Source organism: Rattus rattus, chromosome 7 (genome assembly GCF_011064425.1).
Source record: "Rattus rattus isolate New Zealand chromosome 7, Rrattus_CSIRO_v1, whole genome shotgun sequence".
NCBI lineage: Eukaryota > Metazoa > Chordata > Mammalia > Rodentia > Muridae > Rattus > Rattus rattus.
In genome coordinates this window covers 33,290,675-33,306,955 of record NC_046160.1, presented here as the reverse complement: position 1 = coordinate 33,306,955, position 16,281 = coordinate 33,290,675, and the positions used below count along the sequence as shown (strand labels likewise).

At 39.9% G+C, this 16,281-nt stretch overlaps 1 protein-coding gene across 1 annotated transcript in view; it reads right to left on the bottom strand.

Annotated features, from left to right (window-relative positions):
- The window catches only part of Nbas (NBAS subunit of NRZ tethering complex), a 367,894-nt gene that overhangs the window by 275,072 nt on the left and 76,541 nt on the right, over nucleotides 1-16,281 (bottom strand). Inside the window, 2 exon segments of the mRNA XM_032907488.1 lie at nucleotides 12,097-12,233; nucleotides 12,571-12,675. Coding sequence (XP_032763379.1) covers nucleotides 12,097-12,233; nucleotides 12,571-12,675 — 242 coding nt within the window.

The window sequence follows — 16,281 nt, the reverse complement described above, 5'->3', positions numbered from 1 at the left end:
TATTTCTTTACATGTCAGAAATATTTTATTGCAAAACGCTGCAATGAAAAGTGAGAAAGATAACATTTTGGATGGAGATGACGATAATGTCTACTCTGCCACGTTAACAACAAATTAGTGCAATGACTCGAGAACGAGGAGGAAGAATACATCTCGGCAGCTATTACAACTTTCCAATGAAGGCGGACACGGTTCCCTACGCTACACAAAACGTTTTCACAAAGAATTTCAGAAAAAAAAAATGTATCACAAGCTGCTATTTGTATTTTCCACACAGAGAATAGATTAGACCCAAGAGTTCTTACTACAATGATTAGTAAGGGCAGGCCGTCAGCCAGGCGAGATTAATGCACAATGTACTCTAGAAAACTGTCAGACACTTGTATGGGTCTTTTTTGAATAAGGTGGCTAGGAAACCCATTAAAACAATAAAAATAAGTTCTGCACAGTGGCTCAAACTGAAAGGCAGACCTGGAGAGCCCTGTTAGCAATGATATGCTTTACTGTACCATCCAAGCAAAACCAGCCCCGCTCCTTAGCACTGCTGCGATGAGCAGGAGCACCCCTGAGCATTTACTGAGCGCTCGCGATGGCAGTACACAATGATTTTAATTCATGTGCAATGCCTCCACTCAGTCCCAGCTATATTATTTCTTTACCTTCCCATAATTATACATGTATATGTGTACATATACACACACACATATATATTTATACACACATACACACACACACACATATGTCTAGTCTAGGAAATGAATTTTGACAAAACATGATTTAATTTCATATCTGATTACCAGTGTTTACACAATAAAAAACAAAAGCCACACATGGCTACAGGCCCATCCCTTCGAAGCCTCAGGCAGAAGACTCTAGGTGATCTCTGGCTACATAGTAAGAGTCTGTCTCAAAGTCCCAGACACCACGTGTGGCCCCATACCCTAGTATACTAGATCTTATGAAAAAGAGGGGTGAACTGAGCACAAGCATTAATCAACCACTTTCTGCTTCCTGACTGTGGAGTCAACGTGACCAGTTGCTTCAAGCTCCTACAGCCTTGACTCCTTGGCCACGATGGGTTGTATCTACCAATTAAGAGCCAAATAAACCATTCCTCCCTTAGTTTGCTTGTCTCAGAGTATGTAACCACAGCAACTCAAAAAGTAACTGCGACGGCACGGTCTTTATTTATTTTGTCTACTGCTACATCCTTAGAAACCAAAACAGTACCTGGTATTTAGCAGACTCTAAACAATCTGCGGTTATGGAGTTAAATAATTACCAGAGCAACAAAGAATTTTAAAAGCATTCTAATGGAAAACATAAAAAGTGAGAACTATAATATGGCGACAGGAAGAATGCTCTATTCGTAATAAAAGACATGTCAGCGACTTATACAGGACAGACTTACAGGTCAGAGTGAGGTAAGGAATGGCATCCTAACCCTATACTGACGGAAGGCAAAGCTACAGAGCTGGTTCACAATGCCTGGGAGCATAAGTGCTTGGAATGTATGTGTATGTTGGTTTTAAAGGCAGGTGAGTATCTCTCTGTATGTTACATGGGGAGGGGAGGACCAGAATAGATTCACGTCTAAAGCTCACCGCTACCGTTCAGATGGAAAATGACCCCACAGGCTCATGCACTGGGACATTTGGTCCCCAGTTAATACCAACAGCTTGGGGAAACACAGAACCCTTTAGGAGGTAGGGTCTGCTGGAAAAAAAGTGGGTGGTCATCTCTGTCTTTTTCTATGTCTGTCCCCTTCCTCTTCTCCATGATGATAAACCCAGCTACTGATTCATCCCCTCCTGCCATGATGGACTATAAGCCAGACTAAATCTTCGCTCTGTGCAGCGTCAAGCTTCTGTCACTGTGATGAGGAAAGCAACATTCTAGCCATTCTTCACAACTCGAAACAACACACTTATGCACAAGGTAAACAGAATGAGATTTAGGGGACTTTAGAGAAAACTCTCATTCATTTTGCTTTCCTCTACACTTCTAACCATGGAAGACACTCGCCAATGAATTATGTGAAATTAAGAGTTCAAAAACCATGAGAAATCCTACTGCTGTTACCCAGAGCTGTAAAGGGTCAGCTAACCATGATGCCTTTAAGGCAAGCACTAGAACACAAAGTGGCACATTCATATGCCTTCTTTGTTTCATCTTACTCTTTTTCATACTCTATTTGAAGTCCAAAATTTAAATGCATCATTGTTACTTAAAATTATGTGTGTGTATGTGTGTGTGCGTGTGTGTATACATACACACACATAATTTTAAGTAACAATACAAGTACACACACACATACACACACACACACAACTAGTAATTGAAATTTTCTCTTTACAAAGCAATGCCTGCTTTTGCTTGACTTTAGGATTCTTTGTATTAAAGCCTTGTTCCTATGTTTTTTCTGAATAATTAACTATGCTGGTTTCATTTGAAGGTAGCATTTATCTGTCAGCAGGAAGGCAATGAATATAATAAGTTCTATTATACTCAATAATCCTCTCACCAAATACTTCTTGCACTAAATATAAATGTTTTATTTCAAGCAAACTATATAAAAAACAGACTTCCAAAAGTTCTTTTGTCTATGTTATATGCCTCAGAAACAAAGGCTGGGTAGACAGTGTATTGCTACTAATTGCTACCTCTTAGGCACTGGTTTTAACATGTGGACTTGTGTTTCTTTCTATCATTTAGCAAAGAAGAAAATGTTCTAGTAAATAAACCCTCCAAAGTAATGATAATTCGGGACCACATGTGTAACTCCATTGGGGTTATCATCACTAAACAAGTCCAGTTGATCATACACCTGGTGGGAAAGCATCACAAAGCCTGTTACCACGCATAGCAGCAAGACAGAAAAGGCCTGCACAAAGGCATCACTCTGAGTCCAAGCCTGCAGAAAATTAAATTAGTACTTAAAAAGTTCCTAAATGACTCCCAGCACGCAGTAAATGTTCAGTACTAACCTTTATCAACATATTGTTATTTTTCTCACCAGCAAGAAGGTTTTTCCTAAATAGTAAATATAAGATACATATGATTTTAGTTAACATTGCAAGATCTACTGAATCATAAGCTCTAATACCATATTGATAATTCCCAAAAAGGCCTGGTCTCCCTAACCAATGCTTAAAACCATGTATAAAAATGAAGTTTTAATTTTGAAATGATTTGAATATTTCAAAGTACTAATTTGGAAAAAAATTATTTTTAAAGTTAAGGAAATGGCACAAAGTCCAATTGGATATCTACCACAAAACTTCCCAAAAAAAAAAAAATCAGTTATATAATTAAGAGTGTTCTATATAAGATGATTAATATCAACAAAACAAGGAACAGCAAAAGAGTAGAGATATCACTAAAATAAAACTGGTATCTTCCACCATTACCACCTCTAGCCCTAATTTTTAAAAAGAGCTCCTCAGCCTCTGCTTTGATCAACTCCTCACTGGGAGCACCTCAGCCTCACTATGAGCACCTCACCTCCCTGTGCGCTCCTCAGCATCACCAGGAGCACTTCCCACTCCCTGTGTGAACCTCAGCCTCCCTGTGAGCTCCTTGGCCTCACCGTGTGCTTCTTACTCTGGATATAAACGCCTCAGCCTCACTGTGGGCTCCTCATCTTCACTGTGTGCAACTGCTTCCCTACGAATTCCTCAGCCTCACTGGGAGAACTTCAGCGTCTGCTGTGACCAACAGCCTCACTGGGCATACTTCACCCTGACTGTGAGCACTGTCACCATCCACTGAACACCACGAAAGTGCTTGGATCTAGGGTTTCCAAAAGTAGCCTGGCTGGCCAGGATCAGCCCCACTGATCTCTGAACTAGAAAGCTCTCCAATTTGCAGTACAGCAACCCACCATCTTTCCACATCACTCACCAAGTCATGAGCCCAGTCTATATATGCCATGGAATTTTTCCACAGTTTTTATGCACAGTATCCAAGTTTTTAAGAATAATTATTTATTCTTACACAAAGCAAGCAAAACACCTTAATGTATTCTATTACCAAATATGAATTTGATTCCTAATAGCATTTTTCTTATTACAAATACAATGTTTAAACGGACTTCCCTATATCAAAAGTTGAAGAAAGTGTTTCTCAGGGTTATTTATATGTTAATTAAATATAGTAGGATAAAGACAAACTGCTGTTACTGACAAGTATTTACATATTAATAAAATCTTGACTAGCAAAGACATTGTGTGATCAAAAAGAATTATAGGAACCATTTTGCTGAGGCGATTCAGCCATTCAGAGTATGTTCTACTCTTTCTGAAGGTCACATGTTCCAAAGCCATTGGTAAAGTCACTCAAGTTTATAAGAAAATGAATAGGAAAGAAAAGTGTTATCTCCATGAAAAGTCTAATTTTGTAGCAATCAATAGCACTAGGCCTACTAATCCATCTTTTTAGGGGAAAGCATAAGCTTAAAAACAAACCAGCAAGGTGCAGGTGCTTCTCAAACAACCTCAGCTCCAAATGAAAGCAGAAGCTTCTTCCTAGTTACTCTAAAGCAGTAATGCAAACAGATCTCTTAACTCCAGTTTCCAAGCCGGAGTCATGACTGCCCAGAAATGTCTGATAATAATCCCCTTTCTGCTTATTTTAGGAGTATGCCATGAAAACTGTATATGCATAATAAGAATACAAAATACAAACAAATGTTCTAACCTCAATCTTGAGATATTTGGTAAGAGAAAATAAATTAGTTACCACACATTAATTTTTTAAGTAATTACCAGCATCCCAGACAGCTGACATCAGCAATACTGACAAGCTCATATTGCAACATTTACTTTGAAATATTGGTTTTTATCTTCTTACTCAGAGAAAGTGCCCCAAACTCATTTTCCCTTTAAATAATAGGAGGACAAAAATGAATCCAGCCAACGTCTCAAGTACCCACCCTAACAAGATATGGGCAGGTCAACAATCCTCCAGCCAGACCCACAGCCAAGATGATCTATATCTTAGATTCAGAATGGCTAGCACAGTCCATTTATAGAGACTGCTCCTCTCTACTGACTTTTGCCTCAGAGGCCACTGCTTAAGACACACCCAAAACACAGCCACTTTACTCTCTGCTCACAGCAATAGAGGGACAATCTATACAAGAGGGTATGCAATTAGGAGATAACTGATCAAAGTTTCCTCTTAAAGGAAACAATATTTCTATGTTTTTCTTGAGAATCAAAAAAGAAAAAAAAAGTAAAATGTAATGTGATCTTCCCATAGGCACTATTTTATTAGAACAATGAAGACACTGAGAAGACAGACACAATAAACTAGGAGGACACAAAAACCTTTTGAGAAGTTCAGGACAAAACATTAATAGTGGAAACACTAGGCTACATAAAACATAAGAAAACTAAGATTTTGTACTTCTTTCTTGGAAATTACATTTTTTTTCCCCTCATTGTAACCCAGGCTATGCACTTTCCATTCACTGGGCTATCAAGGGCTGAAATTATAAACCACTAAGCCTGTTGCTGATTCATTCTCAACTAGGCATTTATCTGAGGACATTAATAGCACCTTGTCAATCAGTGACAGAACACTGCTGGGTACATGAGCAGTCTCAGATTAAATGCTTATTCCAACTGTCCCTTTTCTACTCAGACTTTCCAAAATCACACAACACTGGATTTTCAAGGCTTAGATCCAAACCTTGCCCTTTCCAAGAAGCTTTTTCTGACCCTCAAGAAATTCTTTTCCTGATTCCTTTGCAGTGAAAAACAGTCTCTCCTATCTCTAACCTTATCTGTATTCCTGGTGTGGAAGAATCATTTAAATTTGTATTATATTTTACTATTTATACATGTATGTGTATGTATTGGGGCATGACTCCACTGTAGGGGTCAAAGGATAACATGTGGAGTCAATTCTCTCCTTCCGCCATGTCGGTCATCAGCCTGACGAGGGCCATTCCCCACAGGGCCTTTGGCTCACTCCACACGCTCATCTTACAGATTGTTAGGCTGGCCTTCTCTACTAGATTATAATTTATCTGGAGAAGAATATATGGTATTCATATTTCTAGCTACCTAGCAAAGCTAATAAAATGTCTATTTATAAAACACACACACAAAAAAAAACCTAGCTAAAACTTCTACTGAAAAACACAAAGTCTTATGTAATTCAAGTATTCTTTAAGCTGTCTTTTCAAAGGAAATAAAATAATTTAGAACGATCTTAGCTTTTAAGTGAGTCATATATACTCACAAATAGCCATATATATTCATATGTACTCATATATACTCATGACTAGTTATGTTTCAATGAAAAAAGATTAAAACTGAAAACTAAATCAAAAACTCCTGCACAAGATACCATTAATATATTCTTTATAACAAACAACCTTCCAGAATACTTATAAAACTATAAAATTACATCCACAGACACCAAAGTTTGAATCTAAGCCTTGAAAATCCAGTGTGTGATTTTGGAAAGTCTGAGTAGAAAAAGGACAGTTGGAATAAGTATGAAATAAGTATGAAGTATGAAATGTGAAAAGATCTCCTGTTGCTTTTTAAGGAAAATAAAAATAGTGTTTTGCATTCTGATGAAATTTGCCTAGAGTCAAAGCTGACTTCATTGAACATGTTTCAACTGCTGCATTTCAGAGACCTGCAGATTGCTATTAATGATACAGTGATAAACGTTGTATAAATGAGTTGGAGTCGGGCTTTTTGGTACGTGCCTACAATCCCAGCACTGAGTAGGCTAAGGCAGGAGGAGCACAAGTCAGGCTAGCCTGAGCCACCCAGTGAATTCAAGGCCAGCATAGACTACATAGCAAGACTTTGTCTCAACTCTCCCCATCAAAAATTGTACTAATAATTTAAAATATAGAGTTAATCAATTTAATTTAAAATATAAGTAAGTCAATTTAATATAATCAAACCTGTTCTAAAATTGCTCACTTAGTCATGTTTACACTTAGCCTTGGTAATATGGGCATATGAATTGTTGAGGAACTAACCATAAATAGAAATCAGAAATGTGGAAATACATCATTAATAAAAAAAAAAAAAAAAAACCAGTAAAGCAAAAGGGAAAACAAAAGGGAAACATCTGCATAACCGTGACCATTCACAGTCCTTCTGCATGGGACAGCACCCTTTTCAGAATCAAACCTTCAAGTGCCAAGTGATCTCACTAAATCTCCATAGACACACACCCTTCCAGCTGCCTCAGTCAGTTTCCTGGATTATAAGAAGGAAGTGCAGCAGACATCCTACTCCATGAACAAAATCCCAAAACTCACACTATACATATTTTGCAATAATAATACAAAATAAATATTGTCTATTCTTGTGGTTATTCAGGAATATATCATAATGAATATTTTATTAACTAGTAAACATGTTAAAATTGTTCATATATTTAAGTAAAAAACGTACTTCCATGTGTTAAAAGGTCAGGAAGGGGCTGGAGAAATGAATGACTCAATAGTTAAGAGAACCTGCTGCTTTTGCACCAGACCTGGGTTAAACTCCCAATACCCACCTGACAACTCACAACCATTTGTAACTCTGGTTCTGAGGGTATGGTCTCCATAGGCACCAGGCATGCCAGTGGGGTGTATGTGTGTGTGTGTGTGTGTGTGTGTGTGTGTGTGTGTGTGTGTGTGTGTGTGTGTATGTGTATTTTAATATATGTGTATATTTGTGTATATATGTGTGTGTGTATAAATGCATACATACAGACAAAATACTTGTATATTTGTACATAAAAAATGTCAAAATAATTTTTTAAAATTCAAGTGAATGAGGTCTGTCTACAATGTACTGGTCTTGGAAGGTCTGTTCCAACAAAAACGAGGTATCAGTAAAACACTAGATGAATAAATCTGTATCTACTTCACTGTATTGTATAATGATTGGCTACAATGGCTTCAAATGTAAATGTATCCCCATAAATTGATACACTAGCAAACAACATACAGATAACCATTCTGTGATACTGATCTCTGCAGGATGCTTCAGCCATGTCAAGCCTTTTGACAGTGAGGCAAAATGCTACCATCCACAAAGTCCACGCTAAAGAACTATACTTTCAGTTTATAACTCCCCACCAAGAGAATCTTATGTTTTAAGCATAAGTTGGCAATTTTACATGGTTGTAGTCATAGCTATCCTTGAGGCACTAAACACGAAACAACAGTCAGCCAATCAGACATATTGTTCCCCACATCCATGAATACTCCTCAAAGGCAACCAGCTTCCTCTTCCAATCAGAACATCAGATGCCATTCCAACCATTCCTGGAATTTCCAGTTTCCATCAGGTTTCTGTCACCTCCTCCTTCTAGGGTCTAAAACTCACAGCCTGCAAGTAACTTGGTTCTGGCCTCTGAACGGAAGCTCTTTCTCTGTCCTGCCAGAGCCACGGTTTGGTACTATGTGTGGTGCGTGTCAGCTCACACATATCAAACCATGCTAGGAGCTTGACTAGCTGCTTCCTTTCCATCACCGCACCAATGCCACTAACTTCATTTCCCTAACACATCCTGAAGTTGCTACAGTCTCTTTGAATGATCTTCACGATGCAAAGGTTTTTAGTAATGCATGTTCCCCAATACACCAAAATAATAAGTCACTAATTTCTTATTCTGGAATGTGTGCTCTATATGTATCATTAATACATATGGACATGGAAATCCAGACTAACAGAACACAGGAATTCTCTATTTTTTCCAATGTTTCTGAATATAAACTTAATCCAATAGGAAATCTAAGCCAGTAAATGTTATACAGTGTCTTGGAAGTACAAAAGGCCAAAGCCTCAGTAGAGAACTAACTCTGTTAACAGCTGCTAACAGCAGGCACTTGAGCACTGGTCTAGGTGGCTTCTTCACGCACGTGTCTGGAAAGTTCTGTCAATTGGATATAAGCTGGAGTCATCTGAGAAGAGGGAAGCTCATTTGAGAACACTTCCATCAGACTGGGCTGTAGGCAAGGTGGTGGGACATTTCCTGGATACCTGATAAAGAATGCAGAAGAGCTCAGGCCACAGCAGCACCACCATACATGGGGAAGGGGCAAGTGGGCCTTCAGTGTGTAAGAAAGCAGGCTGAGCAACCCAGCAAGCAGAATTCCACGAGGTTTGTGCTTCAGTTCCTGCCTCAAAGCTCCTGCCCTGACTTCCTTGGACAATTGACTACAAATTGTAAGAGGAAATAAACCCTTTTTTCCCAAGCTACATTTATTTGTGGTTTTTATCACAACAATAAAAATGCTAGGCTAGCACAGTCTTCCCTTTTTTCATTCTCACAACAGGAAGGACAAAGTGCTATAATCACATCCTTTACAAGAGAGAAGACGGAAGTGCCACTAAGAAGGTAACCCAGATCCTGAGGTTTGGCACCCTCAGCTGCATTACTACCGCAGACATCTAAGTCACCCAGTTACACTGTCAGCCGTCATCACTGTGAAAAGATGTCACAGGAAGAAAGGGTGGGAAAACAAAAAAGAAAAAAAAATCTAGACTAAGAAAACAAAATAATTTCTTAAATATTCTATAGATACTTAAAATTATGAAAAATTAAATGTAATGAGTATCTCTATTATTAAGCAAACGAAGATCTTAACAAAGACTAAGAAAAGTCACTTTGGGACTTTAAAACAGCCAATCAAAATATAAAATGCAAATATTTTTACAAAAATGACATAAAATAGGTAGTTAATAAACTGATACACCACCTGTGACAAAGAAGAATATATTTCAAAGCCTTACTTTGGTGACACTTCATTAATGTCATAGACACCTGAGGATTTAAGAGTGACAATATACAATACAAAATAAGCCGCTTTGCAACCACAAGCCTGATAAAAGTTGATCAATCAGAACTGGCTAATGAGGGGCTAGAGAGCTCAGTGGTTTAGAGTACTCGCTGCTCTTACACAGGACCTCCATGCAGCTTCAGCACCCATGTCAGGACCCTCATCACTGCCTGTAACTCCAGTTCCAAGGGATCAGACACATTCGGCCTCCAGAAACATCTGCAAGCACACCCCCACACACAAACACACATCCCTACATAACCGAAATGGAAAGTAATTCTTTACAAAACCACTGGCTAATTAGAACCATGCCAGCTTGGCCAGTGCAATATCTACTCCAGAAGTAAGATTGTACTGGGGTGCACAATCCCACTGTTGATGAGCAGCGATAGTCACTTCAGCACCTCTCCTGAGCCCTCCCAGTTACCTCATGAAGAGCAGTCTGGTTGAAGAGGGACAGAGCAGGCTCACGGGACAGACAAACAGATGTTACAGGCAAGGGCCATACTGCCAGACCTGGCAAGCAAACTGTACATTGTACTCAAAACCCTTCAAATGAATACTGACAACTTTTCTAGGACACTTTCTGGGAAAGAATAACAATATATTCAATTCGTTCAAATTAAATCCCAGATTAACAGAGTACCCGCTGTCTGACCCACTAACCACCCACTCTCATCAAAAGACAAAAATAGACATGGGAAGCCTTATACACAGAGATGATCAGGAAACGCCAGCCCAAGAGCCCTTTAAGGGGCAGCATGGCCACGCAGGACCTACATTCAGGCAAGGTCTCAGACAATCAATGCTGCTTGCTGCACTGCTTTGTTCTTCTCTGCTAAGACTGACTCCCCCAAAGGGCACAGGCTAGCACGGGGATGCAGCCCCGACTTGGCCCTCAGTGCTGCACTGACTGGGCTCTGGGAGTGAGCTGCTCCCCAATGTTCCTTCTGCTTCCACTGTGCCGAGAGCTGGAGCTGCCCCTCACCTGTTCTTCCTGCTCTCCCTTCACTCGCTTGTCTCTCTCCTGTTTTACCTCTGTTTCATACTAATCCCTAGTCATCCTTAACTGATTCTCTTTTCATTCCGACACTCCATAACTGAGAAATCACTACAAGCCATAGTCTCTTTCACTCACACAGAGCTTCCTCCACTCCCTGAGCACACCTAAGCCTCTTACTTCAGTGGAAGGACCGGCTTTACACAGTCCCCCTGGTGTTGTCTTTAAGGAGAGTCAGTGTGGGGGTTGGGGATTTAGCTCAGTGGTAGAGCGCTTGCCTAGGAAGCGCAAGGCCCTGGGTTCGGTCCCCAACTCCGAAAAAAAGAACCAAAAAAAAAAAAAAGGAGAGTCAGTGTGCCCTGTGTCACGCTGACCTATAATCCCAGTACTCAGGAGCCTTAGGGGCAGGATCATTGCAGGCTGAAGGCTGTCCTGGAGGCTGTCAAGGTGAGTTCCAGGCAAGCAAGAGCTCCTTAGTGAGACTCTTATCTCAAAAATCAAACTAAAAGTAAAAATAAAAGAAATAAAAAGAAATATTAGTCTCCAGGAGATCATAAGTGGTATGTGAGTCCCCCAACAACTGGAGTGGGAACTGTCTCTAAAACTGTTTCCTGTCTGTGGATCTTTTCCTGTAACCCGGCTGTCCAGTCTGGCCTCAGGGAGCAGGTGAGACAAGTCCTGCAGAGACCTGCTGTGCCAGGGTTGGGGATATCCAGGGAGGGCTTACACTCTCAAAAGAGAAGGGGAGGGAAGGGACTGTGTAGGGGAGGAAGGAGGGCAATGGGACAGTAATGGAGAGGCAAAGTGAATAAGTAAATACATGGAGAAAAGGTGGTAATTCTGGGACCTGATGTCTACACAGGCTTAGGGAACAGATGCCCTGCTATGACCATTTATCAAACATCCTTGATGTGACATAAAGAGCACTAGTCCAACTAAAGTACTCGGAATCCCCCTTCCTCTCTGGGATGTCCGTCAGGGAAAGGGCTGTGCACTAGCACAGGATGCAGACGTGGCAGTGTCCCCTGTCTTGTCAGAACCTCAGTTCAGTTTCTGAAAGAGATAACTAGTCCAAGCACACACTTAGCCCAAGCATTGCTCTCAGTCAGAAAACAAGTCATGTGAAGATGACCCTATCTTCATAAATATATTTTTGCTCATTTTAACTACATTTTAAAAGATTGTTTTTTGAAATGTAAGGTGTCTACATTAAATATACACACACATACACACCCATGTACACACACACATACACAAACCATAATCGAAAAACACAGTGGCTTACCAAGCCTCCGGCAACAGAACAGCGTATTCGTGGGGAGAGGTGGTTTCTGGGAAGTTGGAGAGGATAGCAAGGCGATGAGGTAGCAGATCAGAGCCATGGTATGTCAGCAGGATTTCCAGAGCTTGTACATTACTCTCCTACAGGAAATACAAGGCACAAGTGTCTACTACAAACCTTAGATATAAAGGACTGATGTATATGACAACATTCAAAACTTTGCATACAGTTTTGATGAGTTATTTTGAAATACACTTCGTTTTTCCTTATTTTATATTTCTCAATCTAACACTATAAACTTATTTATTTTAAAACTCTGATGGTGATATTTTAAAATATAATTCCATTTTCTGTACAGCTGTTAATATTATAACAGAAAAGAGAGTGTAACAGTGTATGCATGCACTAACATTAACTACACAGTTCAAAGATTTAGTGTTAATAACCATAATTACTCTATTTGCGAAAAGCAATTACCCGAGCATACGTTCTTGCTGAGAGAACAATATTCTGACTTCTGAACTTCTTAAAAAATTCAGCATCATATCTCTGTTCAGATGCATGCGGCGCCCCTAGGATTTCCTGAGGGAAACAGGGACAATAAATAGACTTCCAAATACGGTGACAAGAAAATATTACTCCCTTATACCTCTGCCTGCTGAAATAAATAATACCCAAAATAGTTGATTTCAATTATCAACTGTTAACTAAAGCGCTTTATCTTTTTAGGGGCTATATTTGTTATAAGTGTTATTAACATGCTAGATCTGTAACTAGATGAAATGGTAAAAATTGAATAAATCTCTGTAGGACGACGCCAAAGCACCTGAAAACACAAATAAGCAAGACTACTACTGGTTACTACTAAGGGTGCCTACCACGTCTACATAAAAACACCAGATGAGTTTGAGTCCTTGCAGGGAGTGATGGTAACTGCAAGCAAGACGTTCATTCCCTTGGGAAACACAAATGGACTCAGGGCCCACCACGTCCTAGGGGCACTTCGAGAAGCACTGGAGATACAGCCAACAGTACACTTCCCCTGCCTTCGCCTCACAGCCTAGTAAGACATGAGCCAAGTGTATCTTCTTTGAAAGCATTTGTGCAGCACCAGAGACCTCTGAGCATGAAGTAGGTATCACATGATATGAGGAAATTGCTGTGAATTATGTTAGAAATAATGTCATTGTTCTTTTTTTAAAGTCCATATTAATTAGAGATATAGACACATGGACTAAAAAGATAAGATTTCTGGGATTTTCATGAAAATATTGAATTAAAAGAAAAGGCAGATGCGGGGAAATAAAAGCAGAAAGCTGTACGGTTGACACATGTTGGAAATGACTGAGGCTATGACAGAGTACCTCTGGGTTCATCATGCTATCCTCTATGAATCTCTTCAAGGTTGAATTTTTTATTATAAAAGGCTAACAAAACCATCCAACAAACTTAAAATGAAAGTGCCCAAATGGACAGTGGGTCCTACTCACATGAGCTGTTCTTTCCTAGTCAATTACAAACTTTTACAGGTTTTCCAAACCTCCCACATCTTCCTCAGCCACCACTCTTTGCTGAAAACACTCAGTTTGAGCTGACACTATTTGATGGAACCTAGGTACCCAACCCACAACTCCAAGTCTGCCTGTGTCTGCCCCAGTATGACCCTCCTTCCTTCAGTGGTGACAAAACAAACACCTCTCCACCTTCCATGTCTCAAAGCTGCACCCATACTCTGAACCCCATTTCGACTCTTCGATCATCATGAAAGTAAGCCTTTTTTTTGCTACTGGTAGTGGCTTGTTTTGTGTGTCAACTTACACAAGGTAGAGTTATCCAAAAGGAGGGAAACTTAATTGAGAAAATGCCTCCATAAGATCTCACTGGAAGGCACTTTATTAGTGATTGATGGGGGTTTAGGGAGCAGCCAACTGTGAGTGGTTCTATCCCTAGGCTGGTGGCCCTGGGTTCTATAAGGAAGCAGGCTAAGCAAGCCATGGAAAGCAAACCAGTAAGCACCATCCCTCCATGGCCTCTGCATCAGCTCTTGCCTCCATTTATCCTGCCCTGTTTGGGTTTCTGTCCTGACTTCTCTCAACGATGAACAGTCCTAGAAGCATAAACCAAATAAACCCTGTCCTCTGCAACTGGTTCTTTGAACATGGTGTTTTGTCACAGCAATAGAAACCCTAGCTAAGACACGTTCATGGATAAATTTCTCCTACTGGCTGGTTCCCATTAACATATGAACAATGTCCCTTCCTCCCTTTGCTATAAACACACCAAGCGAGCACACATTCTCAAGAACATGCCCTCCTTATTTCTGCTTATGCTTCCTACTTATCTCAACAAGCTATGTGCCCCTCTAAGTTTTCATAATCACAAAATAAGAAAGTGGTGATGGCCTCAAAGTGCTGCTAGAAAATTACCAAACTGTCTGGACTAAGTACATGGGGCAGTGGATGACAGACTGTGAAGAAATTCTCTGCACAAACTTTCAACAAGAATTTACAAGGTCTACAGTGAGTCAAATACCATGTTGAGCTCCAGAGTCACAAAAACAAAGAAGACAAAACTCTACCCTCCTGTGTCTTATCAATAAGTTGTTTATACCAACTAGTTGGTGGTAACTTCCTTACATAGGCCCCTTGGGCATCTCCAGGAAGAGTTCAATATATTTCTCTCCTCTGCTTCATCAATTCTTCAGACTGTTACCTTCACTTAAAGTCTGTATGCTGAGGATTCCATGAAAATCGCTGCTCATGTCTCCCTACACCCAGCACCAGCATCATATCATAGCTGGCATGCAGGAAGCACCGAGGTGAACTGCAAATGAATTCACCTTCATCTTATTTACATGGAATTAATAAAATTAGCCATGCTTGATGATGACTTTGAATTGCAAACCTACCTCTACCACAATGCACCTACCAAGCATGACGGCCAAACATTCTCATTACAGAGTTTTAATACCCGAGTTCATCCAAACCATCTATTTTCTAAAAGGTTAATTTCCAAAAAAGAGTGGTCTCAGAAGTATTTTAAAGGTCAGTATCATAATATATAACAATACACTTGCTAATGTCATATAGAGGATAGCAATTCAATAGCCAAAGAATAATGACAGAAAAGTAAGTACACAAACTCAACATTGCAAGTATTTTTTTCCAAGATATTATCATCTAATAAAGTGAAAATGAACTATGAAAGCAGTGAACCACACTACACAGACATAGGCAGTTCCAAATATGTTTATTCTTAATATCATCTTAAAATGTCACAGAACTAAAATGAAAAGAATAAGCTTTAAAGAACTATGACCGTCCAACAACAAGCCAGCTGTAGCCAATGAGCTCATCAGGAACTCTCCTTAGCTTTCTCATATCAGATATATGCTCCTTAACAACCGCAGAAAGAACTCAGTTTTAGTGTTTTCTTCTCCTCCTCTGTACCTCCTCTCCTCTTCCTTTTTTTTTTTTTTTTTTTTGAAACAAGGTCTCACTATGCAGAGCTGGCTGTCCTGGAACTTACTATGTAGTCCAGGCTGGCCTCACACTCACAGATATGCATCTGCCTCTGCTTCCTAGGTGCTTAGCATGTGCCAACATGCCTGGTTTGGTGGTGGTGGTTGTTTTTATGCTTGGTGAGCAAGGATAGGGATCTAATTTCATTCTTCTACGTGTGATCTCCATTTGGAATCACCAGCTTTTCTTTTTGAGTTTTGTTTGATAACATTTCCAGAGGTGGGGAATCCAAGACTTCTGAGTTTACATGGATGCTCGGAAGTATTAAATACCTTCAGCATTCTAGGGCTACTTATGCCACAGGCCAAGAGCGTGTGGCCATACAAGAGAGGCCCAATGGACTGAACGTGGAAATAATCTCTGAGACCAGACTTCAGGTCAGTACCTCGTTGTAAAAACCTGAAAGCACAGGTACCTTGCTCAGCAGGACAAGACTTGCCTAGCACAAATGTGACTCTGAGTCTCCCCAGATAGGAAAACTAAAAACCTGAATGGGAAAAGCAAGCAAACAAACTAACTTACTAAACCATTCACAGCCATTGAAAGGCGTTTCATTTTCATTTAGGGTTGTTTTGTTTTTGTTTTTTGATTTTTTTTTTTGATGGTTTTTGTCTTAACGTATCACTATACAGCCCAGGCTGCTCTCAAATTCAACACAGTTCCTCTG